The sequence below is a fragment of the Chrysoperla carnea genome, chromosome 1 (assembly GCF_905475395.1).
Source record: "Chrysoperla carnea chromosome 1, inChrCarn1.1, whole genome shotgun sequence".
In the NCBI taxonomy this organism is placed as follows: Eukaryota; Metazoa; Arthropoda; class Insecta; order Neuroptera; family Chrysopidae; genus Chrysoperla; species Chrysoperla carnea.
The window spans coordinates 93,161,079-93,188,424 of NC_058337.1; the positions used below are offsets into that span (position 1 = coordinate 93,161,079).

The following is a 27,346-nucleotide window of genomic DNA, read 5'->3' on the forward strand; positions in this document are numbered from 1 at the left end:
AAAAAAATTTGTCTATATTTTAGTTACCCTATAACATTTTTTTTAATTTGTCTATATTTTAGTTACCCTATAACACGTTCTTTGAAATGCCAAACCCAATATTTTAATGGATTGTAATAATTTTCATTTCTTGATTGGAAAACAATAGCTTTTTAATATCTTTTTGAATAAAAAAGACATGCCCAGTTATTCAGTTAACAAAATTCTTGCATATCGTTAACTATTACTGAACTGTTATACCTTAATATAAGCTCCACTTTGATATTGTGGTTGCTCCCTGAATAACTTTTGAGTTAACCATTCGATGCTTGATTAAATCTAATATTCAAGAATTTTATCTGTCAGCTCCAAAAACAGTGCAAAAGAGGTTGTTTATTTTAAGTTATCATGGGTACTGACCTTGAATTTATAATTTTACGAAAAATATTTACAGCTAATTTTTCAATTTCAAAAAGGAAAAAGAAGTAATTAAATCAATTTTAAGAAAAACAATCCATATTTTTATAATATTTGTAAATTGATAAAAAAATTACGCACTTACATAGAATTATTTTAAAATACTTGTTAATCAATAATTAATCATTATTAGTTAAAAATTTATTATTTAATTGATTTTTGTGTTTTAACTACGTCCTGACATTGACTTACATTTTTTTTTTATACAATAATATCTTTTGTTTCTTAATAATTTTCACTAAAAATATTTAATCTAATTAATAAATAATCATGAATAAAACACATAATTATATATTTAATGGTTATATTAATTTTTTTATTTTTGCAAGGCGAATTTTTTGTGTATTTTAGAATAAATGTTGTTATAAATTCATATCAGAATATAATAATTATTTTAAATATTTAATGATTACTTAAATTCTAGTCATAATATATTATTATAAATAGTCAAAATCCGTCATTGAGCATGCTTAATTTTTGCATGGAAAAATTTTGCAGGAGATCGTTTAAAATATGCTCCTGAACGTATAATTGCAGGTTGCCGGTGGGTCACTTGGTAGAATAATGTTTAAACAAATTTTTTTTTAAAATAAGTAATATTGATCGAATCGCTTCGGAAATTTTTTATGATATAATTGGGGTCCATATTAACAAAAAATGTTCTTGACATTTTTCTCTAAATTTTCAAGTTTTAGAGTAAAAATTCGTAAAATTTGAAAACAATTTTGTTTACTATTTTTATCCCTTAAAAACTCTATGAAAATGTCAGATTTTTAATATGTATAAAATTTTTATTTGTAGTGTAATGCTTACACAAAAATATGCCGCAAATTTTTGGCCTAGTTGCATTTTAAATGCTTGATTGTTAAATGTTAATAACGATTTTCTGTGCTAGAAAAATGGAATTTTCACCGATCGACTCGGAACAAAGAAAAATTAACAGAAAAGTTCGAAAATTATATTTTTCCACAACACAGCCCCCTAGAAAATTAGAAAAACGGTTTTTGCAAATCCAAAAATAAATGTAGAATCAAAAATTGTGATATCTTTAGCCATTTTCCCGGAAAACGGCCATATATAATATTAATAAATATTTTTGATTCTACTTTTTTATACCATGAATAAATGTTATATGTAAGGTATACTTAGTTTAGTCCCAAGTAACGCTTAAAAATATTGATGCTAAGAACAAAATTTTGGTATAGGTGTTCATAGAATCATCTAATTAGTCCATTTTCGTTTGTCCGTCCGCCCGTCCGTCTGTGGACACGATAACTCAAAAACGATTAAATATATTAAACTGAAATTTTTACAGCGTACTCTGGACGTAAAATGTGAGTCCTTAGAACCCATCTTGTAAACCGTTAGAGATAGAACAAAAGTTTAAATGTAAAAAAATGTTCTTTATTAAAAAATAAACAACTTTTGTTTGAAACATTTTTACGTAAACATCACTGTTTTACCCGATTTTCGGGAAAATGGCTTAAGATATCACAATTTTTGATTCTACATTTTTCTCAGTAAAACAAAATTCCGAATTGTTTTCATAAAGTTAATGGTTTCCGAGATATTGGTGAAAAATCTTTTTTTTTAAGTAAATATACAGCGTCACTTATCGCAGTCCCAGCACTTCCGAGACTGCACATAAGTAAGATCTTAAACAAGCTGAACCTTCCTTTTTTGTTAGTTTTTTTTTTCCTTTAAGTAAGTCCACCCAAAAAGGTTATTTTGATACCAAAATTTAATTATAAGACTACTTCTGACAGAAAATGTGTGTATGAGCTAATAATGAATCACTTATAGTTAGTTTACTTATAATAAATACAATTTATTTAACTGTAATTTTACAATAATATTGTACTTACAGATATAATAAGTAGCAACAAGTAATAATATGATTATGTAATTTACTTATAGGTACATATGATATATATAATTATGCAATTGAATATGTGGGAAAGAATGTAATATGTTTATTATTATTAATATTATTAATAACAATAGTAATTTTAAATTACTTTTTTTTTATTTATTTATTTAATAATTACTTGTTATATTTTTATTTATTGAACAATTTGTAATCGTAATATGAATAATAAATCAATAGATAATGTTTAATAAAGTATAAATATCATCATATGTTAACCTGGGCAGAAATTCAACCTTTTTTTTACAATTCATAAGCATTTTTCTATATCACAATGGCTAATTATCAGATTTTCGATTTGCAAAGAAATACTCCCAAAAAAAAGCTTCTGGGAAGCTAAATTATAATTATATTTTATAAATATAATAAACCATATGAATTTAACCAGAAAATCATTTACATGTGGTTTCCATATAGATACAAAATGAATAGTGACTATGTAGGGACATTGCCATTCAAATACATACTGCAGTAGAGCCTGAATAATTTGAACACTCGATAATCCAAAACGAAGTCCCACACCGCTGTCTACGCCTGTGCGAGAATAAACACTAAATATAAAAAATCCTAAATTGCTACACGAATCGAACATATCACAAATATAATAATGGGGTTTAACCTCCGTTTTGCTGACATACGTTTTATCACAGAGAACACCCACATCATTATTTGTTAATCTTTATTTATTAAATTACATTCATATTTACAATATTACATTTATGATGTGGGTGGAATCGGTTACTTCGTTCTTATCAAAGCCACGACAATGTGATCAATTCCACAGCTTCCATTAATTAATTACAATTATTCACATTGCCGCTGCCTGGAGTATCACAAATATACTTTACACTAATAAAAAGCAAACGTATTCATTTAAATATTATTAGTAAACATTTATGAATATGCATGACAAAAAAACGCAATTTTTTTCCTTTTTAACAGAATATATTCCTCCCTCAATACACTTTCAACTTTTAGTATAAATATCATTGATTTATTATTTACAATCATCAGTTAAGTTAAATTGGTTGATTGATTCAAACAAACAAAACAACCCTACAACCTAACAATGGCATTCTTTATTGTAAGACATACACTAAAAAAAATTTTTAAATCAATGATTTGATAACGGATTTTTGTTTTATGTGATTTATAGGCAGCTCTTTGCACCTTAGCACTTAGTGCAATGGCATCATCTGGTATCGCACCTGGATATGGATTAGGTTATGGAGCTGCTGGTTTAGGATACGGAGCTGCTGGTTTAGGATATGGTGCAGCAGGCTTGGGCTATGCTGGCGCTGGATATGCTGGCTTAGGATATGCAGGAGCGGCTGGTCATGGATTAGATTATTATGTAAGTAGCACACGTTAATACATATTTAAAATTATGTTAGACAACTGTACTTAATATGTGTTTAATTCAGGCATATCCAAAATACTCCTACAATTATGGAGTTAAAGACGCCCATACTGGTGATGTAAAATCTCAATCAGAAGTACGTGATGGTGATGTAGTCAAAGGACAATACTCCTTGGTTGAACCAGACGGTTCAGTACGCGTGGTAGACTACACAGCTGATGATCACAACGGTTTCAATGCAGTAGTAAAGAAAGTTGGACCAACAGTTCACCATGCACCAGTCCCATTGGCCCATGGCTATGGTTTAGGTGCCGGAATAGGCCATGGTTATGGCGCTTATGGTGCTTATGGAGCTTATTAAATTGCTAAAGATGTCTATGTCAACAGATTACCTTCGATCTCAATATTTCAGTCATAAATTATGAACGACTACAAAAACGATGTAAAAATTATGTACCAATTACGCTTTACCTTTATGTTTTTTATCGGAGTTTGACTTTATAATTTCTTTTATTTATTTGTATAATACTTTTTGTAAAAAGCTTTGCTGTTTGAAAAATGTTTATAAATCTATATATTTTTATTATGTGTATATTTTGTTAATTAATGTGTCAATATTTTAATAAAGATATTTATTTCTCTTAAAGTTACTTTTGTGTACGAAGCGTTCCTATTCAAGCAAATTTTGTCCGTTAGCTTTCGATTTATCTCAGGTTTTGACTTTGTAAAGAATTAACAATGCTAAATCAAAATAGGCTACTAAAGATTTCTTTCATTCTGATGTACCGATAAACAGCTTGGATGTAATTGTTCTCATTTCTAGAGAAAATCATTTGAAAATTTTAAAAATGAAAAATTTTAAGCAGTAATAGTTTGGAATCAGGTGCTGTCGCATGCAGAGTTGATTGTACAACAGTTTGAAATCAAATAAAATTAAATGAAATTTTCTTCTTTCTTTACTTGAAATGAAGATTTTTAGCACTGAAAAACCAGCATACTTTGGGTTTTGAATTTTTAAGAGGGACTCTCCAAAGGCAATTGGCGGAAGATAACAAACTTTATAGGATTATATCCGTTACTCAATATAATGGGTAAGATGGAAGAAAAATTGAAACAACGACTTTACAAGTCATGTAACAGGTCCGTACTTGCTCACGTAATCTGCCTCAATCTTATTTAACGTTGCTTTGTTTGGCGAATATTAAGACTTCAATTTCAAAATAGTTGTCTTTTAACGTCTTCGAAAGTTCCTTTGCCATAGTCACCCGTAGTTCTCCTCCAAGGAACTGTAGACTGTAGAAATTGTTTGTGGATATCACTGTGTCAGTATGGGCTAAAACGTCATACTAATTTGACCATAGAGGGAATAGTATGGGTTTTAGGCCCATGCTAATAGGTTAATTAGATCAAATAGTATCTGTCTCTTTACCATTCCAACATTGTAGCAAACGCCAAAAATTTCATACCGTGTAGGGTGCCCGGTTTTTGCATTCCAAATTTTATTCCATCCATATATCTTGCCTGGATATCAACGAACTGGGTTAATTTGATCCGCGTTGCCCTACAGGAAAAGATACCGCATGCCACATTATATCAATTACAACTGATTCGGTGTAACTAAATAGTGTGTTTATTTTTTAAGAATTAATTTTAAGGATTGACTAACCCGTCTAACTTAAGTTTTTATATCAATTGGTTTGTTCTATATGTTTTTTCTATTTTATATAACTTTCTAAAACGTATTTATTTACCTCGAGGTATTTAATTATTATGATGTATTATGGATAAAGACTGGGCTAGGAACTATAGTTTAAACATATATTGTATTCATTCATTATTATATGTTGACGATAAAATAAACTTATTTTATATTCTTCTTTACTCTGATTTTTTTTTGGAATAATTATATCACGTTTTACTAGCGATTTCCTTGAAGAGGAACCACTCAAATGAGCAACCAATAAAAAGTCATATATAAGAGTCATTTGATCAGATTTGTATAAAATTTTCCAAACAGCAAAGCTTTTTATAAGAATTATTATAGAAATAAATAAAAGAAAAATACAACAAATTCTCATTCTATTTATTCCACTTATATCTATTACAATTGTGGTCTGTGAGCTGAAGAGGCAAACTTACTGTTTGATGGTTCGATTTGATTTCAAGCTGTTGGAAAATTTACTGTCTGTGGGTCTCTGCATTCAACCGCACTTGATTCCGAACTATCACCACTTAAAATTTCATTTCATTTTTGGGGTTCGTTTCCAAGTGAAAGCGGGCCTAATTTTAGGGCATTTTGAGGGATTATGATTTCCAAATGTTTTTCTGAACGAATAATGATATCTAATTGGTTTATCGATACACCAGAATGAAAGAAAACTATAATAACCTATTTTGATTTATTTCCGTTCTGAAATATTAAACTAGATTTTTAAATATTTTAAAAATAATTTTTTTTCTCTACATTAAAGATAATTGAAGACATGGGCAGTATATCGGGAGTGATTTATCAAAGTCAACTCTGAAGTAAATCGAAAGCTACTATAAAAAATTTGCTTGCACAAAAGTAATTTTAAGAGAAATAAATTTGTTTATTAAAATATTGACATATTAATTAACAAAATAAACAAATAAAAAAATATATATACATTTTTATAAGCATTTTTCACACAGCAATGCTCTTAGTAAGAACTTTTATATAAATAAATAGAAAAAATTATAAAGTCAAACTCTGATTAAATAATTCAAGGTAAAGCGTAATTGGTACATAATTTTTACATCGTTTTTTGTAGTCGTTGATAATTTATGACTGAAATATTGAGATCGATGGTAATCTGTTGACATAGACATCTTTAGCAATTTAATAAGCCCCATAAGCACCATAAGCGCCATAACCATGGCCTATTCCGGCACCTAAACCATAGCCATGGGCCAATGGGACTGGTGCATGGTGAACTGTTGGTCCAACTTTCTTTACTACTGCATTGAAACCATTGTGATCATCAGCTGTGTAGTCTACAACACGTACTGAGCCGTCTGGTTCAACCAAAGAGTATTGTCCTTTGACTACATCACCATCACGTACTTCTGATTGAGATTTTACATCACCAGTATGGGCGTCTTTAACTCCATAGTTGTAGGAGTATTTTGGATATGCCTGAATTGAATACAAACTATTAATATAAATTGTGCGAGATGTTTATTAAAGATTAAAAGGATAGTTAGCTTCAAAGAATTATCATAGTTAGAAAATTTTTCGTCTTTGAAATTCGATAGAATTTAAAAAATCCATAATATTAAGTGCAGTTATCCAACAAAATTTTATAAGTGTATTAATTTTGAAATATTATGGTATTCAGTTGATTAAGACATGCCATTATATCAGTCAACTTAATCAAATAAGCATGTTTCATTTATAAGTTAACAAGAGTTAACAATGCCAATAATTGGGCTACTTACATAATAATCTAAACCATGACCAGCCGCTCCTGCATATCCCAAACCAGCATAACCAGCGCCAGCATGGCCCAATCCCGCTGCACCATATCCTAAACCAGCCGCTCCATAACCTAATCCATATCCAGGTGCGATACCAGCTGATGCCATTGCACTAAGTGCTAAGGTGCAAAGAGCTGCCTATAAATCTCATAAAACAAAAATCAAATCACTGTTTTTAAATCCAGGCGTTTAATTATTGTTAGTTTATGTCTTACAATAAAGAATGCCATTGTTGTGTTGTAGGGTTGTTTTGTTTGTTTGAACTTATTCAATTAAACTGATGATTGTAAATAATAATTCAATGATATTTATATTAAAAGTTGGAAAGTTGAGGGAGAGATATAACCTGTTGAAAAGGAAAAAATTGCATTTTTTTGTCATGCATATTTATAAAAAATATATATTAATAATAATTTGTCCTGAATTTACATTTGCTCAGTTTCTTTAACCTCCCAGTATAGGAAGTTATTGTAATGGGTCCGATTGTTCAACATATCCTTAAGTTGCATGCCCAGTATAAGGCACTAACACCAAAAACTGATATCGAATTGTTTGAGGAATCGATCGAAGCGTGTTAACAGCAAAATGATTCGAAAAGAATTTCATAACTTTCGGTCGAGTTATTTCGAGTCGGTCTAGTTTTTATTTTATTTTAAAACAATTTTTTATAACTATTTATTATGCTGGAAAGTTCGTGTAGGTTAAGGATCACACAAGACCCTACCCATGACTTGCTTTTAAGTTAATATGTAGTTTATATTGTAATTTTGGTAATTATAACTTGTAGTTGTCGCTGAAGCTGTCTCAATAAAGAGGCGAAATGTACAAATAGATCGGATGCAATGTTCTGTACTTCAATTTGTTTATACACAATATACTAATGTTCGTCAGGTTGTTTTGTCTGGGTCGTCTAGTAATTGTGACATTATATTTGGAGGAGTGTTACTAAAAAGTAACACAGCCTGAGGAGAATAAAGAAGAATTCAAAAAGATTTCGTAATGTGTTTCGTATCTTGTATTTCAAATTGTCACAATATAACTAAATCTAAGAACCGCCTTAAAACCTACACGGAAGATAAGGAGAGTAGAAAAAACGTCACTTATTAGTGAAAAGTATATGGAAAACTAGATTATACAATATGGAAAAGTCGATCTTTGTTTTTGGAAAAGTCGAACCGTTATTATTATTAGTAGCAATTGTTAAATGGACATCAGTTTCATAACAACTGTAAATTTGGGTATCGTTGCGGCGTTGCACAAGTACATAAATTTGTAAAATAATTGAGCTTGCAACAACCAAAAGCATATCAATATTAAAATACTTTTCAAAATATTTCTGTGGTTTGATAAGTGGAAGTATGTGTGTTATTAAATAAGTAACATATTATTTACAAATTAATTTCTCTAATAATAAATCATTTTTATTAATTACAAATATTGTATTTCCACTACAGTTTATGTTAGTTCAATCCCGTGGATTGCCAAAATACCTAAAAATTGCCAAAATATTAAAGCAACTGTTAAGCAATTTAAGGTTTCTCGGTCATTTGTTTTTAAAAAATATACTTAAATTATCATATTTAACGTCTGTCTGCAGGTCTTAAGCAGCGGGAATGCAAATTATGGCTTATACAATTAGAACCACACAAATCAAATAGAGAAGTGATAGGGAAGATGTAGGTTTTCAACGAATTTTTATAAGTTTTCACATTGCAATAGATATATGCTCGAAATTTCTAAAACAAACCCTTGTGTCCACGTTATGATTTTGTTTTTGTTTTTTTTTTTTTTCATAAAAAAACTTAACGTTTTCAATAGTAAACATGCTTACCTAAAAATTTCATGAAAACATCCTTATTTTGCATATCTCTATTGGCCTAAAAATTTATATGATCATATAAAATCTCATAAACTTTCACGTTGACCGTTTGAAACTGTTAACACGAAGTTTTTATTTTGACAAACTTTTAATTATTTTGATCTACATTTTTTTCTTGTACATTAAGGTTATTCCGCGCGAGGAAAAAAATTTTAGTGGTTGTTATTTGCAATAAAAAAATTGGTTATAGGAAATTCAGAAATACGATTATATAAAGGGTATTTGGTAACTCGATTGCCTTCTGGAAGGAGATTATACTCGAGCTTCTACTCGTGCCTTATAATGCATGACTCTCCAGGTAGAGCTCTCTTAGTGTATTTCACATTTTGTAGATCAAAACAGCTAGCACTACAAAAACTATAACATTAAAGCGTAACCAAGGTGGTTTTTTCAGTTTCTCAATAATTGAGGGGCTGATAAATGTAATTATCAGAAGAAAAGTTGGTAAAACACATATATGGTATCACTATGGTCTAAGTGCCTCTCGTGGAATCTCAATATAATCTAACCAAACCTGGGGCATATAACTGGATCTGGATCACGCTTCAAATAACCACTTGATGAGAACTGTAGAGCTACAAGTCACAAAAATTTTTTAACAAGTTGACTCCTTCAAAAAAGGTTACTCAAAAAAAATGATTATACAGTTGGCTGGCGCATAGTGTATAAAAGATATGCTACTCTTTTGCTCTTTGGTACTACCTCTTGCAGACCTATAGCGAAATGATGAAAGTGACAGGTTTAAATGGGACAAGAAAAATTGTGCTAATCTATATTGAGTTTTCGGATAAATATTTCAAACAAAACATAATTGGTTTATTTCAAGAAACAACTTTTTATTTTGAAGTATACCTCTGTGTCAATTATCAGTTTTAAGACTAAAGTAACTTTTAAATGACACGAAAGGACAAGGTCAAATTTATAATTTGCATGATAACAAACAATAGGTGATAGAAGTACATTAAAATGAGCGCCTTGCTTTTCATTTATTCAAGAGAATAATTGCAGTATTCTTAAGTTATTCAAATTACATTTCAATCATTTAATTTAGTTATTATATTATGCAATACCATATTATCCATTTGTACACGAACAATTTTAACTTTTATTTTTATTTTTCATAAATAGTTAAAAAAAAATTGGTCCCCAAATTCATTTAAACTACACTTCTCGAAAATTACTAATCGTAGAATACAAAAAAGATACGTGCTTCCAAAGCTGTGATAGAGCTTTCACTTACTAGAGCTTCCACCCTCAAAAAATTCAAAACGGAAACTTGGACACCCGAAAGATAAGAAAACAATAAAAACTTTTATAAAATACAAATTATGTTTAAGCAAGACAAAATAACCATATTTCAGGTGCATTTTGATACCAAACCCGGTTTTCAAGCGTAGTTTTCGATATATATATATACACTTTTCTAGAATATATTCCCAATATTCTCCGAATCATGCTTAAATCTTCATCTATCCTTAAGGGTATGCTTTGGTACCTTTTTTTATTCTCCAAAAATTGTTTTCGAGATATCGAAAGTTATCTAAAATTAGCTTAAAAGGTAAAAACTTAAGCTAACTAACTACACGTTTCTTGGAAACTACGTCAGCAAAAAACTTTGGGAGCTAAAATATGAAATAATTAGCAAAAAATTTACCAATTAATCTCAACACAAAAAAAAATTCTTATAAACAAAAATACATAGTCGGGATAAAAGATTGTGCTTCATTTACAGTGTTTTTATTATAGATGAGGACTATCTTTCAAATTTTACAAGCTTTGAAAAATTGAGACCAAGTTAAAATTGAAGTAATAAAATGTTCCCGGCTTCTAACTATCTAATTTTTTACATTCAATTTCCCTGTGTACTTCATAGTACATAGTATTGCTTATATATTTTGTGTTAACCTGTTAGGAAAAATTTCATACTCAAAACTAGTATACTTTAATGTTATAAGCCAGATCTTTCAAATTCGTGCCCTGGATTCTTTCATAAGTACGTTGTTAGCAATAATCAGACAGTATTTGATATTTTTATTATGAAACCCAATTTTTACACTTGTTTCAAATTTTTTAGTAACTTATTTACATAATTTAAGTCAAAGTCCTTATTACATACTTTTAATAGCTTATTCCATCTCAACACATTATACCACTTAACATTTGAGGACGACATTAGACACTTCAATGGATTAACGCACATTACGTATTTTCATTGGAAAATAGAAAAGGGGACAAAATTTCACAGAAGCCGTGCACTTAAGATATTTGGTCTATGACGTTACCAACTTCGTCCCCTCTGTTTTATGCAAGTGAAATTATATGCTACTTCTTCGTTTCAAAAAGTGAATTTTTATCAAAATTTGACAAATCTGGCAACTGGTTTATTTGTCAATTTGTCAAATATATTAAGAAATAATTCTCCCTGTACATATTGTTCATATAATTAAATTGTTTAAATATTATCCATGTTATTGAAATATTATAAACCAATAATTTTAATATGTAACTATTACGAATACAATACCCAATAATAATATTTATAATACAATTCAGGAACTATTATTAAATATTTACATGTTTATAAAATAATTACGACACGATTTACAGATTAAAAATTTGTAAAAATTATCTGGATAAATTATAGCAGTATATATTCTACCTCCTATACGAGTTTATTGAAAATTATATACTCAATCAATTACTGATTGCATTATTAATAATAAATTATTTAAAGTAATAGTAATCTATCAATAATTACCGACGATTTTGAAATGTGTTATTGTTTAAAATCAACTAACTAAAATATAAACCGCCATAGTTGCCCAAAATCTTATTAACTTCCCAGTGAGATAGTTATTGTAATGGGTCCGATTTTGCAAATTGAAAATTTAGTCATATCGCTACGTTTCAAGGACTTGAGAGTCGAATAGTATGGTTTTTAAAAGGATGTCCGTGTGTGCACATGTATGTATGTTCCGATTCAATTTCAGTCTCGCATATCTCGAGAACAAATGATGATATTGACATGGGACCAGTTTCATTTAACGTATAATTATGTAACTTAGAGCTGATTAGGTTTTGAGCAAAATCGGTCTTGCCGTTTTTTGTACCGAATGAAAAATTGTTTAATTGTCACTAATATCACTTATCATTTATATAGTTTTAACGTCCTGGGGGGGTGCAGGAGCGAATAAAATGAAAAAAAAATTATAAATATTAAACCATATGATATTTTTTTATCCTTTTCACTGGGAAGTTAGTCGTGTGGACCTTTCGGGCCGCACTTGGACCGCTTTTTTAATTTTCAAATGCCTCCTATCTTATTTAATTTTCAGATTTTTACCAATGATCTTTTATTTAAGATCTTCATTGTTTTAATTAGCCTTGATAAAAAACGTCTCCTAAAAAGGACAATTTGATGATGTTACACACTTAGCCTTATGGCTTGCCTATTTAATATTGGCCTTAAGCATTCTACAATTTTAAGAAGAGTTCACTGCTACAGCTAAAAGAGCCTATGACATTTAACACGTTAAGTAAGAAGAAATAATGAACATATTCATCAAATTTCCAATTTTCGTATTCCAATATAGAAATTTAGACATGCATATTCTAAGTATTATTTAATTGAATATGTGTAGCAATGTAAGGTCATTTTTTATGAAATATAAAAGTTCTCCCTCAATAAATGGATATTTTTAGTATAAATATGGTTGAATTAATAATAATAATCAGTTCAATTAAATATTAGTTATTTGACTACAATACAAGAATCAACCCTAAACATAACAATGGCATTCTTTATTGTAAGACAACAAGTGAAAATAGTTTTTAAATCTGTGTTTGTTTAATAAATATTTTGTGTTTTGTAGGCTGCTCTCTGTACCTTAGCACTAAGTGCAATCGCTTCAGCTGGTATTGCACCTGGATATGGATTAGGTTATGGAGCTGCTGGATTGGGATATGGTGCAGCAGGTTTGGGCTATGCTGGTGCTGGATATGCTGGTTTAGGATACGCAGGAGCTGCTGGTCATGGTTTAGATTATTACGTGAGTAGTTAGATTAAAAATTGAAGTTATTGGGGATCAAATCGAAGTTTTATATCAATTAACTATTTACTCTTTCATAGGCATATCCAAAATATTCTTACAATTATGGAGTTAAAGACGCCCATACTGGTGATGTAAAATCTCAATCAGAAGTACGTGATGGTGATGTAGTCAAAGGACAATACTCTTTGGTTGAACCAGACGGTTCAGTACGTGTTGTAGACTACACAGCTGATGACCACAATGGTTTCAACGCAGTAGTAAAGAAAGTTGGACCAACAGTACACCATGCACCAGCCCCATTGGCTCATGGTTATGGCTTAGTTGCTGGTTTAGGCCATGGATATGGAGCTTATGGCCATGGTTTACGTCATGGATATGGAGCTTATGGTGCTTACTAGGTCAACAAACTTATTAGTAACGATGGATCTCAATATTTCAACGGAAATGCAGTCATGTAGTTGTTTAAATTATCACAAATTTACGATTACATTGGCGGTTTTAATCGGAATATGGCTATGATTTTGTTATTTATTTTCTATAAAAAATTTTATTTTGTATTCCCTTTAAAAAATTTAAGTTGTTGCTTTCTTTTAAAAATGCTGTAGTTTTAGAAGAAGTTTTACAATGGTTTATCCAATTTTTATGTGTAAATAAATATTTATGAGTGTGAATTTATTTAATTCTTTTTATCCTTATTTTCTATTCTCAATAGAACTATAAATAGATCTAGTGACTAGGTTTACTTAAACGGTAATTTACCCACTGTTGGTCATCTTAATAAATGGTCATCTAAGTATATAATGATTATGTTAGATAAATGTAAATTTTAAATCTAACACATTTTGTCTGTATAGCTGTTCACAATGGCTGTTAAATAAATCAAAATTTTAAATCTAGTACGTTTTGTCTTTTTAGTCTATTCACACTATTACAATTGTCCAAGAGTTTGATCACTTCAGAGTTTGATGAATATCGTTATTACACACATTGGTACCATGGAGATTCACTAATTGTTTCCAACACTTTTGATTGAAATATTTACAGAAATTTTATATTACCATTGCTAGCAGTTCCTCATAGCTGAATGCCATAGGTCCACACAGGTTAAAGTATTGTTTTATACACTAATACTTTATTGTTGAATGATAACTTAGAATTTGGACCCAAAAGCCAGTATAAATTGGAAAATTTCAAGTTTCACTGTTTTCTTTCCAACCAAATGTGTTAGTAAGTAAGTAAGTCCTCTATGAAGGTGTATACCCAGATATTTGACTTCATTTGACTGTGGAAAACTGACCCCGTTCATTATAACAGCTGGACACGTTTGAGTGTAAATATATATTTTTTCTTTTTCTAAATAAAATGCTTTTTTTATTACAAAATAATTTTTCTTGTAAAGTCACAAAATGTTTTGAAATAAAAAAACTCGTGAATAAGAGAGGTCAATCACTAAAGTCATATTTCCCCTTCATTTAATTTTACCTTTGTAAATGAAAATTTTCAAACAAATCAGCTTAATAACAAGATTTTGTAGAATAAAAAGAAGGTTTAGGGGCAGAGAAGTTGCTATAACTAAAAGGCATATCCTTCTCATTAGCTCTTAATTTACAAACCAATTCTCAAACCTCTAGCTCATTTTGAAGATGCTATACAAATGTGTACAGGCATAAAAATGTCGAAAAAATGGCTTTTCTCCTGAAAATTTCTCTAGTCTGAACTATTGAAATGAAACTCCGAACAATATCGATTTGCTTAGTAAGCCACACTAAGTATCAGCTCGTTTGAAGTTTTATTTTTAAAAATATGTTACACTTGCTCGTAGAGTTCTACTTTAACCTTCAATAATAAATTCCATTCAATTGCTTAAAATAGTTTTTAAAATTTCGCTTCATCCGACAATTCTTTTAACATATTGTATGCCTCACCTTTCACAAGTTCAATAACCCAGTAGCTATAACCTCATTTCAAAATATTTGAGTATTAAGTTCGTGTTATGATATAAGAAGCTTCCGTGATTGTAGAACTTCCTTAGAGTGTAACGGATATTTCTAATGAAAGTTGCGGATCGACTTGAGCTCTAGGATGTTTTTTAAGTAGCTTTATTAATAAACACTCAAATTTTTCCAAAAATTTCTCTTTCTCGACATCTAAGAGGAAGTCAATTTTTTAACACATTAAGAAGCAACCTGTCAAAAACTGTTAAAACTCTCAATTCATTATTGCAAAAGTAAGTATGCAATTATAAAAACAGACATGATCGGGTTTTTTTATTAAATGTGTTTTGTCTAAACTTGAAATCCTCCGCTTTTCCTGAAGTACTCTATTTTTTCTTTTATTAGGTTGATCTATTATTGCTTGATGTTGGCTAATGAAACAATGATGCCTTTTTATAAGTCTTGAAATTTGTGGAAGATAATGTATGGAATTTTGTGTATTTTATATCAAATTTAAATTCAATAATATTAATGATTTTTCAGGATGAGGCATTATTTTAAGGACGTACCTATATTTATTTGCCACTGAAAGAGTTTTTTTTTTTTTTTTTTGATACATTAGCATAGTTTGCCAAAGCTTTGAACATTCAATAAAAACCAATCTATAAATATCGTTAAAAAGTGGTTCCAAATATTTCTAAACTTATTTTGCAACCCCTTAAAACTTGCTTTGTTTTTACAACGATTTAATATTTTATAAAGGTGGTCAACTAAGCGGCGTTCGATAAAACAAATCAGTTTTAACCTTTTAATGAATATATTATTATTAACATTTATGTATAATTGTGTGTAACAGGGATAAGAAATCCCGACACAGCCTCATACTCATGTAACAAATAAATCCTAAAGGAAAAGAAAAAAAAGTCCCCTATTTTTTTATATTTCTATTTTTAAATAATTCAAACAGTAATTATTTTTACAATTTTACAATTTATGAAATTTAGGAAATTTTATTTTATTTTATTTATTTATTTACATTTTTTGTTTCTTTTGTTAATTACTAGCCATAATACAAAATGATAATGTTACAGTTGTCAAATATTAGATTTTGAGTTAATAAATGGAGTAAAATTATTTTAGATGTTGAATAACTAATAGTTGGCAAAGGGTATCGCACGTGTTGCAATGATCTTTCATCTTAGGTGTAGGAAAGGAATTGAAACACTGAAAATACATTCGGTGTAGCTAAATAACGAATCTATGAAAATCTTCAAATTGTATACGAACGTGTTAATACCTACCCGTATCATTGAAAAATTCACAAGTGATAACAAACAAATGACTGAGTTAGTTGTTGAAATACCATGTATAGATAGTGTTGATTACTCTGTCACATTACACATACATACATGTCACACACATTCATATAACTGATATTCCCATATAATACATACTATACAATTTCCGAATAATTTGCGATCTCACGGGTAAACATTGATGTTTACGAAAAAATGTTTCAAACATAAGTTGTTTATTTTTTTATGAGAAAAATTTTTTACATTTAATCTTTTGTTCTATCTCCAACGGTTTACAAAATGGGTCCGTAGGTCAAGACCCAATTGACCTATGTTGCTCATTTACGAAATTGACCTCATTTTTTACGTCCTAAGCAGGATATAAAAATTTCAGCTTGATATCTTTTTTCGTTTTTGAGTTAACGAAAATGAACTAATTAGTTGAATTTATGAACACCTATAGCAAAATTTTGTTCATAGTATCAATATTTTCAAGCGTTACAAACTACCGGCTTTACAGATATCTCTTTTACAAATTTTTAAGAGAGCTGAATACATTTATTCGATGTTAAAAACTCATTAATGCAATGTTAATGTTTCGAATCAACAATTCTCAATTGATTACCACCGAAATATTCCTTAATATCCATGTCTTATGTTATTAATTAAATATTTACATTCATAAACTTATTATCAAAAATTATTTAATTAAATATGTTTTATGAATATTTATGGCAAAGTATGTAAGGTCATTTTTTTAAATAAAATATAAAAGTTCTCCCTCAATTAATGAATATTTTTAGTATAAATATGGTTGAATTAATAATAATAATCAGTTCAATTAAATATTAGTTATTTGACTACAATACAAGAATCAACCCTAAACATAACAATGGCATTCTTTATTGTAAGATATCAAGTGAAAATAGTTTTTAAATCTGTGTTTGTTTAATAAATATTTTGTGTTTTGTAGGCTGCTCTCTGCACCTTAGCACTTAGTGCAATCGCTTCAGCTGGAATTGCACCTGGTTATGGATTAGGTTATGGAGCTGCTGGATTAGGATATGGGGCTGCTGGTTTAGGATACGGTGCAGCAGGTTTGGGCTATGCAGGCGCTGGATTAGGATATGCCGGAGCTGCTGGTCATGGTTTAGATTATTACGTGAGTATTAAGATTAAAAAGTAAAGTTATTGGGGGTCAAACCGAAATTTTATATCAATTAAATTTTTAATGTTTAGGCATATCCAAAATATTCTTACAATTATGGGGTTAAAGACGCCCATACTGGTGATGTAAAATCTCAATCAGAAGTACGTGATGGTGATGTAGTCAAAGGACAATACTCCTTGGTTGAACCAGACGGTTCAGTACGCGTAGTAGATTACACAGCTGATGATCACCATGGTTTCAACGCAGTAGTAAAGAAAGTTGGACCAACAGTACACCATGCACCAGCCCCATTGGCTCATGGTTTAGGTGTCGGTTTAGGCCATGGATATGGAGCTTATGGTGCCTATGGTGCCTACTAAGTCAACAATTATGTATTTTTAGAAATCGATCTCATTAATCTCGTTGCAAATGTATTCGTCTATTTTGTTTAAATTGCCATTAATTCTTCAGAAAATCTTTTTATTTATTTTCAATATGGAAATTTTCTTGTAAATTTACTTTTACAGACTAGTTTTTGCATTTGTATATATTTCTGTTAATTTGTGCTAATAAAATTTTTTACTTACTTCTACATACAAATTCTTTGTTTACTAGCTTAAAATAACTGTGTGGTATTAAAAACCTTTTAAAAATCAACGACTTTACGTTTGTCCATCCGTCCAAATAAAGTTATGACAAAAAATAAAATTTACCCAGCATTTCTAAGTTAAAAAAATATTTTTTTGATAATACAGGCAATTTATATCCGATCTAAATAGAATTTTTTTTGAAACCCACTAATTATCGGTCATTCTTTTCACCTATGATGCTAGTTTTGCTTTAGTTATCACTTATGTGCTGAATTTCGGAACCAGGATACCACATTCTGGAAACCTATTAGAGCTAGGTTAATTTTGATCACAAATTTGAAAAGTATGCCCCAAATTTAGTAGAATTACATACTTAGTTGATCAAAATTGGATAAAATTTGGATGTGATAGAGTAAAATTTTTTGTTTGTATTACTCTGTATTATTTACTTTATTTATTATCAACAAAATTTCGATTTTGGAGGTTAATCAGTACCTTGTGTAAAATATCCCAGTATCATTTAGGAGAGTAATGATTTCCTTGTTTTGCTGGGAAACGTAGAGAGAAATCAATACTTTAAGTAGATACCCTATCATTTGAAGAAATTTAAAAAGTTTGTCAATTGGCAACTCTCCCCCATTTTGCCTTTACTCTCATGTTAAATACTATCAGTATACGAATTTTCATCAAAATTGTTAGAGCCGATCCCGATATATATAAGGCGCAACCTAAATACTTGCTACCGGCTCTATGTACCCTCGTTACAGCCCTGATAATAATATCTTTATATTACTCATCGTTAAAATTATTCACTTCTTGGCTCAAATATGGCTTAAATATCTATACAAATTTGGCTGCGATAAATAATTTCTAGGTAGATATTCATGGTCCAAGAGTAAATATGAGTTATTTAAATAATTCTTTACTGTATATAAAATCATTCCAGAGAGTTAATTTCGTAATTTAAAATCAATTTAAAGGCTGGAAATTTTTTCTCTAAAATTTTTATTCCAAACTAGATCAAAGCAATCAATGTACAAAAATGCATAAAAAATTGAAAACATTCACTGAAAAATTCTACATTTTATGATTTCACACAACCTTCAATGAGTACTAAAGATATACTATAATATGTAATAATTGTTTTAATTATAATTAATTTATATTGTCAGTTGATTAGCAGGTGGAGCAGCACGAAATATAAATGATTCATATAATCCAAAAAAATTAATCCTTGAACGTATTGTCGATCCATACGTCCTGATTTATGTTTTCTTTAACAATTATAAAAAATTATATTAATGTCCTATATAAAATAAATAGAACAACCTACACTAAAAATTATTTGCGTGTCTTATTATAATAATTATAAATTAAGAAATAAATAGAAATTCCATTTTTTATTACATAAAGTAGTCGCCTTTAGGAATCCATGATAAAATATTATTTTATGTTTTACCCACAAGCAAAGTAAATAAAATCCGTATCCTGGTTAATTGAAGGATTTTTTACAAATCAATTACAGAAATTTTTGTAAGAAATCAGAAATTTGGATCCTAGGTACAAGAATTAGATGAGTTATCCACGAATTAAAAAGATAATTTTTAGTCTTTATTACTTGAATCCTTTATCGATGAAACTGTTTTGAATATATTGGGTAATATAAATGTATTATTTATTTTCCAATAGAGTAATATAAATGTATTATTTATTTGCAAGATTATATCGAAACTTAAAATATTCGCTTTATCAAATATTATTGATATATCCATGCAATATGCAGCATTTTCACTTATTAAAAATTAAATTTGTGATGTACTATAAGGCCAATTATTACATTGAATCTTTGTTGAATTCAGGCTCTTTTTGAAATAATTGAGTGTACCTTGACCTTTCAAGTATTGTCCATACATTGATTGATATATATCTAAAATACATATAGGTGGGAAAATTTTAGAAACCGCTATATTTCGCTGATATTTTGGTCTTAAGTAAGGTATATGGACACCTTTTCAGTTATCAGGACGGGTATGGCAACCTCACTTTCTTGACAAACAAGAATTTGTATGAATGACTTCTCGTAAAATTAAAAATTGCTGGTGTTCTCTTGGTAATATCGCATAAGGTCTCTTTCTGTAAGGTCTAAAAGTTGTCGTGGTAGCAGCATCTCTTTAAATGAAAATATCGATAAACTTAATATTCCCACCAAGTGTCGCCCTGTCATCATGAAGTGCAAAATTGATATACTTTTTTCGATAACAAAATGGTACACATTAAAAAACTATCAAATACGCTAAATTTTATTTTAGATCGATTAAACATCAGCTTTAAGTTTTGCACTTTAAACTTTAAGTTATACCCGAGAAATAGTTAAAATTCATGGCACCGCTTTTAAAATAAAGCAATGAATACGTGCAACACTCGAATTAAGCGCAAGCAATGCGAAATAATCCAGTGCAAGGTCGGTGGAATTCATCACTCGGACTAACATGAGAGCGCTGGATTTAAAATTTGCTTCTTAAATCAAGTTGCTTAAGAAATAGATCATTAAAAGCGCATATCCATTCGAAAGTGTCCAAAATTTTGCAAGAACATTGACTGGATGAAAACTAATTAATTTTCTTTTTCCCGAGGTAACTTCGATTTGAATTGTCAAACACAAAAAAATTGGTGATTATGGCTCTAAAATTATACCATATATCCAGGGGAAGTTCTATAAACAATGACGGTATGAATGGTAGATATGATTCAGTCAATATAGACGAAAAAAAGGCCGGACCTGGAAAAAATTACAATAGTGACTCTGAGGTTATAGATCATTAGGGGGGCATGTAAATAACTTTAAAAAAAATTAAGAGAATTTTTCGTTCCGCTGTTTTTGAGAAAATCCAAAAAAATGGGAAAAAAAAATTTGGAATGCGTTTTTCTCGGAATCTATTGCTTTAAGGGAAAAGTTTTTCAAATAAAAAATGTAGAAGACATTGTCAGCTACATTTTATGTCAATGGAGCAACGTCATACGAGTTAAATTACAAAAAGTAGGTGGCGTTAAAGTATCAAAAAAAGTGTTTTTCACGATTTTCATTAAGAAAAAATGATGTTTTTGTAAAAGTGTAAACGAGAAAGTTGTTTGACTCAAAATTAGCTTCAACTTTTATTTAAACAATTTTTATGAAAAACTTACCGTTTCCGAGCTATAGTAAAACAATGTATGTTTAAAATAAGCCAAGAAAATAAAAAGGAAATCAAGTACTCCTTTTCAAAATTTTAAAAAACTTAACTTTCAGATTTTTTAGCAAGCTGTATTTCAAAAACGGTAAGTTTTACAAAAAAATTGTTTTAATAAAAGTTGAAGTTAATTTTGAGTCAAACAACTTTTTTATTTACACTTTTACAAAAAAATCATTTTTTCTTAATGAAAACCGTAGAAAACCCTTTTTTTGATACTTTAACGCCACCTACTTTTTGTAATTTAACTCGTATGACGTGGCTCCAATGACATAAAATGTAGCTGACAGTGTCTTCTACATTTTTTATTTGAAAAGCTTTTCCCTTAAATCAATAGATTCCGAGAAAAACGCATTCCAAATTTTTTTTTCCCATTTTTTTGGATTTTCTCAAAAACAGCGCGAGCGGAACGAAAAATTTCTCTCTTAATTTTTTTTTTAAGTTATTTACATGCCTCTCTAACGATCTATAACCTCAGAGTTACTATTGTAATTTTTCCAGTCAAAATGCCAGATTTACTGTACCAATATCAAACTTGAAAAATCATTCATCCTAACAAGAGTACATTTATTAGCAATATTAGCAATCTTAAATTAAATTTTATTTGATTTGATTGCAATAAAATTGCACTTTAATTTTTTATTTAAGTAGTTTCTAACATTAAGTTTATAACTACTTTACGTCAAAGGTGATGCTTGCAATATTCTAATTAGACAGTTTCCTATAAACTATGACTGCTAATATATCAAATATTATTAAATGAATATTTATAAATATGCATGGCCAAATAATGTAAAGTCGTTTTTATTATTTCTCTCTCAACATACTACATAATTTTAGTATAAATATCGTTGAATAATTACCAACAGTCATCAGTTCAATTAAATTTGTTCTTCAGTTCAAATACAAAAAAACAACCCTACAAAGTAACAATGTCATTTTTTATTGTAAGAAATTTACTAACTATTTCGTTTCGAAAATTAGTGCTTTATTAATTAATTTTTGTTTTCTGTGATTTACAGGCAGGTCTCTGCACTTTAGCACTTAGTGCTTTCGTTTCAGCGAGTATCGCTCCTGGATATGGTGCAGCTGGTTTAGGATACGGTGCAGCTGGCTTAGGATACGGTACAACTGGTTTAGAACATGGAGTTGCTGGTTTAGGATATGGAGCTGCTGGCTTAGGATACGGAACTGCTGGTTTAAATTATAGAGCGGCCAACTTAGGATATGGTGCTGGATTGGGATATGGCAACGCGGGATATGCTGGTTTAGGATATGCAGGATCTACTGGCTTAGGATATGGAGTTTCTGGTTTAGGTTACAGAGCTGCCAACTTAGGTTATGGTGCAGGATTAGGCTATAGCAACGCAGGATATGCTGGTTTAGGATATGCAGGAGCTGCTGGCCACGGACTAGACTATTACGTAAGTAATAAAATCAATATTAATAAATTAACATGCAATTTTCATTGAAAAGTTAAATGTATCGTTTCCAAATTAAATTTTGAATGTTTTTTTTTCAGGCATATCCTAAATACGCCTATAATTATGGAGTAAAGGATGTCCATACTGGTGATGTAAAATCTCAATCAGAAGTACGTGATGGTGATGTAGTCAAAGGACAATACTCTTTGGTTGAACCAGACGGTTCAGTACGTGTTGTAGATTACACAGCTGATGATCACAATGGTTTCAATGCAGTCGTTAAGAAAGTTGGACCAACAGTACACCATGGACCAGCCCCATTAGCTCATGGTTATGGTTTAGGTCATGGCTATGGAGCATATGGTGCTTACGGTGCCTATTAACCAGTTCACGTTCGATCTCAGTTCTTCCATCATAAATTCTGTAATATCTTTATTAAATTCGAATTTTGCTAAACTTTCTACGAATTTCGTGCAATTAAATACATTCCTATCAGAGTTTAAACTTTTGAATTCTTTATAATAATTATTGCTTTAAGTTATATTGAGTTTTTAATTTAGAAAAATACAAAAATATTAAATGTAAATCAAATCATAATGGTATGTATACCACGTAAATGCGTCCATAAACTTCTTATTGTTTATCAAAGAAGTGGGTTCTTATTAAAAAGATTAGATAGAATATCTCTTAACTAGAAAACTCAATATATTTTTCTGCTTTTCTAAACTTAAAAATGTTGTGTATTATTATTTTTGTAAATAATGTGTTATAATATTTTAATATAAATATTAAATTTTCCCCATAAAATTTTTTGTGTTAAGAAAAGTTATTCCAAAAAATATTCCAATCTATTTCCTCTTTAAAGAATCTATTAATCAAGTCTCCTCTGGTCGCTTATAACTATAATCGAGCTATCATTCAAAACCTCGTTCTTGACCGATCCGTATTATGTTGCTCTTGAGCTCACAAAAATGTTGGTCCTTTAGTATGAATGAAATTCCAATCACTTTATAAAGATTCTCAATGATTAGAGGAATATTTTTGATGAGAAACTCACCGATCGAACTGAAAGATCGGAAATGAAAATGTTCCAAATTGGTCAGGTTCAAGTTTTGTAAAATGCTCAAAATAATGACATATGCCTTTAATTTTGTGTTAATTTGGGATACCGGTAAAAGAGCAGTTTCTACTTTACTCTTAGATTTTAATTTTATTATTTCCTGAATTAAGATGATACTAGCTAACCCTCTTACTATACGTACAAATAAAATTGTAAGAAATTAGGTTTTTAATAGTAAACTCTTGTAAATTCTTTTTTTTTTCGACTACCATACCATCTGATATTACCAAATATGGGAGGCAGAAACAATTTAATTTAAGCCCTTCCGGTGGCTATTAGAAAAATATGTATTTATACTTATTTTACATTATGAAAAATTTCTTTCGTTATTGAATTGAGGCAGGCATAAAGTAAGTCTTGCATCTGAGAATGGTTGCTTACTTGCTGTTAAATGTATTGCATCCCCACCCAACTGTAATAAGAAAAAAAATCCAAATTCAACAGTCTTCGAATAATTTTTTTGTGCCGTTATACCATTACGACTTTTAGAGGGTAAAAAATATATTTTGAAAAATAATTTTATACAATTAATGTTTTGTATTATTCATTAAAATTTAACTATTGGATTGTGAAATATATATGTCAACGAATAATTCAATTTCTGTCAGATTGTAAATTAACTAGTAAAATAGTAAAGAACGCCAAAAAAATGGGTAAAAAAGCATCCAAATCCGTAGTCACTCGACCCATACTAACCAAACTGCAATATTACGTTGACTTATGCATAATTTTCGACAAAGAAAATTGTTTGTAAATTTTATAAATACCTAATTAAAATATAAGTTTTAACATATATGTTCATTTAGGTCTCTGAGGTCTTACTTTTTTGCTCTTTTTTGCTCAATAGATTGCGAAGATATACTTCAATAGTCTATAACTGAACAAAAAATAATTATAGTCCAATAAAATTTAGGAAAATATCGCGTTATTTGTTTGGAACCTCCTCGCTATTTGGAAATGACCTGAACATACCTACAATTGTATTTAACCTTTAAAACATATCTAAATGCGCAATCGGCCTTTCGTTATAGATAAGTTTCATATAGAGACTGATTCAAATTTTGATATCGTTTTATGACCTTTCAAAATTTAATTACTGGACAACCAGGACATCATTAAAAACATTTTTTTTTAAATATGCTTGTTGCATCCTATTTAAAATGTATAATTAAAAATACAATTGAAGAAGTTACAAGCTAATTATAACTAATTATATACAAAAATAATTAACATATCTACACACATTTTTAACTAAAACACCTTATTATTAAATTATTAATATAATTATAACTGATTATTACGACATCTCATATTAAATAAAAAATTCAACAAAATACAAAAAAACAAACCAAACATTTCAAATCATACCTACCTATCTACGCATTGTGTATCTCTATCTCTATATATTACAAATGCGAAAGTAAGCATGTTTGTTTGTTTGTTTGATTTTTTGTTACGCTTTCACGCTGAAACTAGCGAATGGTTTTTAATGAAACTGTACAGCAATATAGCTCATACTTCAGAATAACACACGAGATATAATTTAAAAAGAAATATTTAAAAAAAAAAAATTAATTTAATTTGACATTACCATAAATTGCAGATTATTATTAAAAACAGACTTCTGTGAAAATAGACAATATAAAATATTTCACGGCCATCTTTTCTGATATACTCAATGAATAATTACGACTATTATAAATTTATTAAAATAGAAAACCATACATATATTTCATCTGTGTAAAACAATCCTTACCATTATTTCGAGTGTTATAGAAAGGGGATAAGCGAGAGCAATCTTTATCAATCTTTACTTTTAAACCCAGCGAAGCGGGTGGGTGTCACGATAGTATATGTATAATCGTTAATATATAATAGGGACAGTGGGGGTGCATTTTAAATATTTATTAATATAAAAAAATGTAAATTCATTTTTTTTAAATAAACATAATAGAAAAAAAAAACATTTCAAGTAAATAACAACAAAACGTTATGAGTTTGATGGAAACCTTGAAAATTGGTGTGTAACAAATGTAAAAGATGGAGGGAAAAACTGAAGTGAAATGTGTTTATTTACAATTATATCATTTGTATTGTTGGTCAGTATACATACCACAAAGAAGTATTAACAGTTGAGTTCTATTTATATCTTCTGATATTTTTATAAGAATAAGACATCATAGTATTTAAATAATTAGTTCTATGTTATTTTAATCTAAAAGTAAATTAAAAAAACGGTGCGAAATATCTACAAGGATCTGATTGCTTCCTCCAATTAAAATTGATTACCAATGTAACAAGGAAGAAATTAATAAAACTGTTCGGAACGAAATTCTATGTTTCAGGTCTGATTGAAACCGTTTTACATTCGTTGCTATCAAGTGGTCATAGTGTCCGAAAAATTTCTTTTTCCGTTTTTTTAAGACCAATAGCTTATTTTAAAACGCAACTCTTCAAAAAAATCGTAGAGAGAAAGTTTGGTAGACTCGCCAAACGGAATCCGCTCACCAAGTTTCAATTATGTATTGATCATTTACAGTATCTTTTCAGCGGACTAGTATTTGTTTAGCCTAGGCACACACAAATCATATTCTGAATTTAAAAAAGTCTGAAAAAAATACACATCCAAACAGAAATCAGAAAAATCGCTCGCTGTTCCTCCTGAGCCAAAGATTGGTATGTTTATATGTTGAATTTTTTAAACTATTGATGAATTTCGCTTAGGTACTAATTTTGACTTTGAAAAGTTAGTTGAATGTATATTGAATAGATTATAATTCTTAAACTGGATGCTACTCTCAATAAGTCGTAATTGATTGGGTCTAAGTAAAAATCGTATCAAGGTGCCCCAACTCCCCCTACTAATTTATCACTAATTTAGACCATTTTTTATAAATTTTCAAGTAGCAAAAGTTATTTAAAATTGGTATCAAATTAAAGAGCGTAATTAGCACTTTTCAAAAAAAAAAAAAAATATATATATATATATATATTGTTACACTTAATCACGAAATTATAACCGAAAAATCGTTTAAAGTGTGTGTATTTTCGTTATTCATTATAATTTGCCAAAGGAGGTATCGTTAGAAGTGTCTTGATCGCTGGTTATAACTATATGATACTAAATACTTCGCTTCGAACGGCTTCGAAAATTAGCCATTATTTGTCGTAAAAAGTAAATCGCAAAAAAAAGTTATTGTGGGTTATCCATAAGAGATAGACATATACCATCACGGACTTTTCTGTAGACCTTTTCAATGTGTACAATACTTAGTACATTATTTTGATAAAACTCGTAGGGTTCAACCTGCGTTTGCAATGTATGCGGAAAAAATGTAATTATTTACGACATCACATTAGAAACCTCAAAAATAGCGGTACTTCTCCACTATTTAATGGATGTTATTATACATATAAACCTTCCTCTTGAATCA

At 29.4% G+C, this 27,346-nt stretch overlaps 3 protein-coding genes across 3 annotated transcripts; 2 read left to right on the forward strand and 1 right to left on the reverse strand.

Annotated features, from left to right (window-relative positions):
* Nucleotides 1-3,401: 3,401 nt before the first annotated feature.
* On the forward strand, nucleotides 3,402-13,843 carry LOC123292221 (fibroin heavy chain-like). Its single transcript, XM_044872792.1, has 7 exons — nucleotides 3,402-3,467; nucleotides 3,540-3,737; nucleotides 3,808-4,095; nucleotides 6,215-6,233; nucleotides 12,856-12,926; nucleotides 12,993-13,169; nucleotides 13,250-13,843. The coding sequence occupies exons 1-7, from the start codon at nucleotides 3,453-3,455 to the stop codon at nucleotides 13,568-13,570; spliced, it is 1,089 nt and encodes a 362-aa protein (XP_044728727.1). The 5' UTR covers nucleotides 3,402-3,452; the 3' UTR covers nucleotides 13,571-13,843.
* Nucleotides 6,508-7,506, reverse strand: LOC123305261 (cuticle protein 19-like). The gene is made up of 3 exons (XM_044886926.1): nucleotides 7,457-7,506; nucleotides 7,203-7,379; nucleotides 6,508-6,900 (listed from the first exon to the last, which is right to left on the reverse strand). Exons 1-3 carry the CDS (start codon nucleotides 7,469-7,471, stop codon nucleotides 6,604-6,606), a joined length of 489 nt encoding a protein of 162 aa, XP_044742861.1. The 5' UTR covers nucleotides 7,472-7,506; the 3' UTR covers nucleotides 6,508-6,603.
* A 3,404-nt stretch (nucleotides 13,844-17,247) lies between the features above and the next one.
* LOC123292227 (fibroin heavy chain-like) lies at nucleotides 17,248-23,494 on the forward strand. Its single transcript, XM_044872805.1, has 6 exons — nucleotides 17,248-17,308; nucleotides 17,375-17,563; nucleotides 17,641-17,922; nucleotides 22,238-22,315; nucleotides 22,391-22,792; nucleotides 22,891-23,494. The coding sequence occupies exons 1-6, from the start codon at nucleotides 17,294-17,296 to the stop codon at nucleotides 23,173-23,175; spliced, it is 1,251 nt and encodes a 416-aa protein (XP_044728740.1). The 5' UTR covers nucleotides 17,248-17,293; the 3' UTR covers nucleotides 23,176-23,494.
* The last annotated feature ends 3,852 nt before the right edge of the window (nucleotides 23,495-27,346 follow it).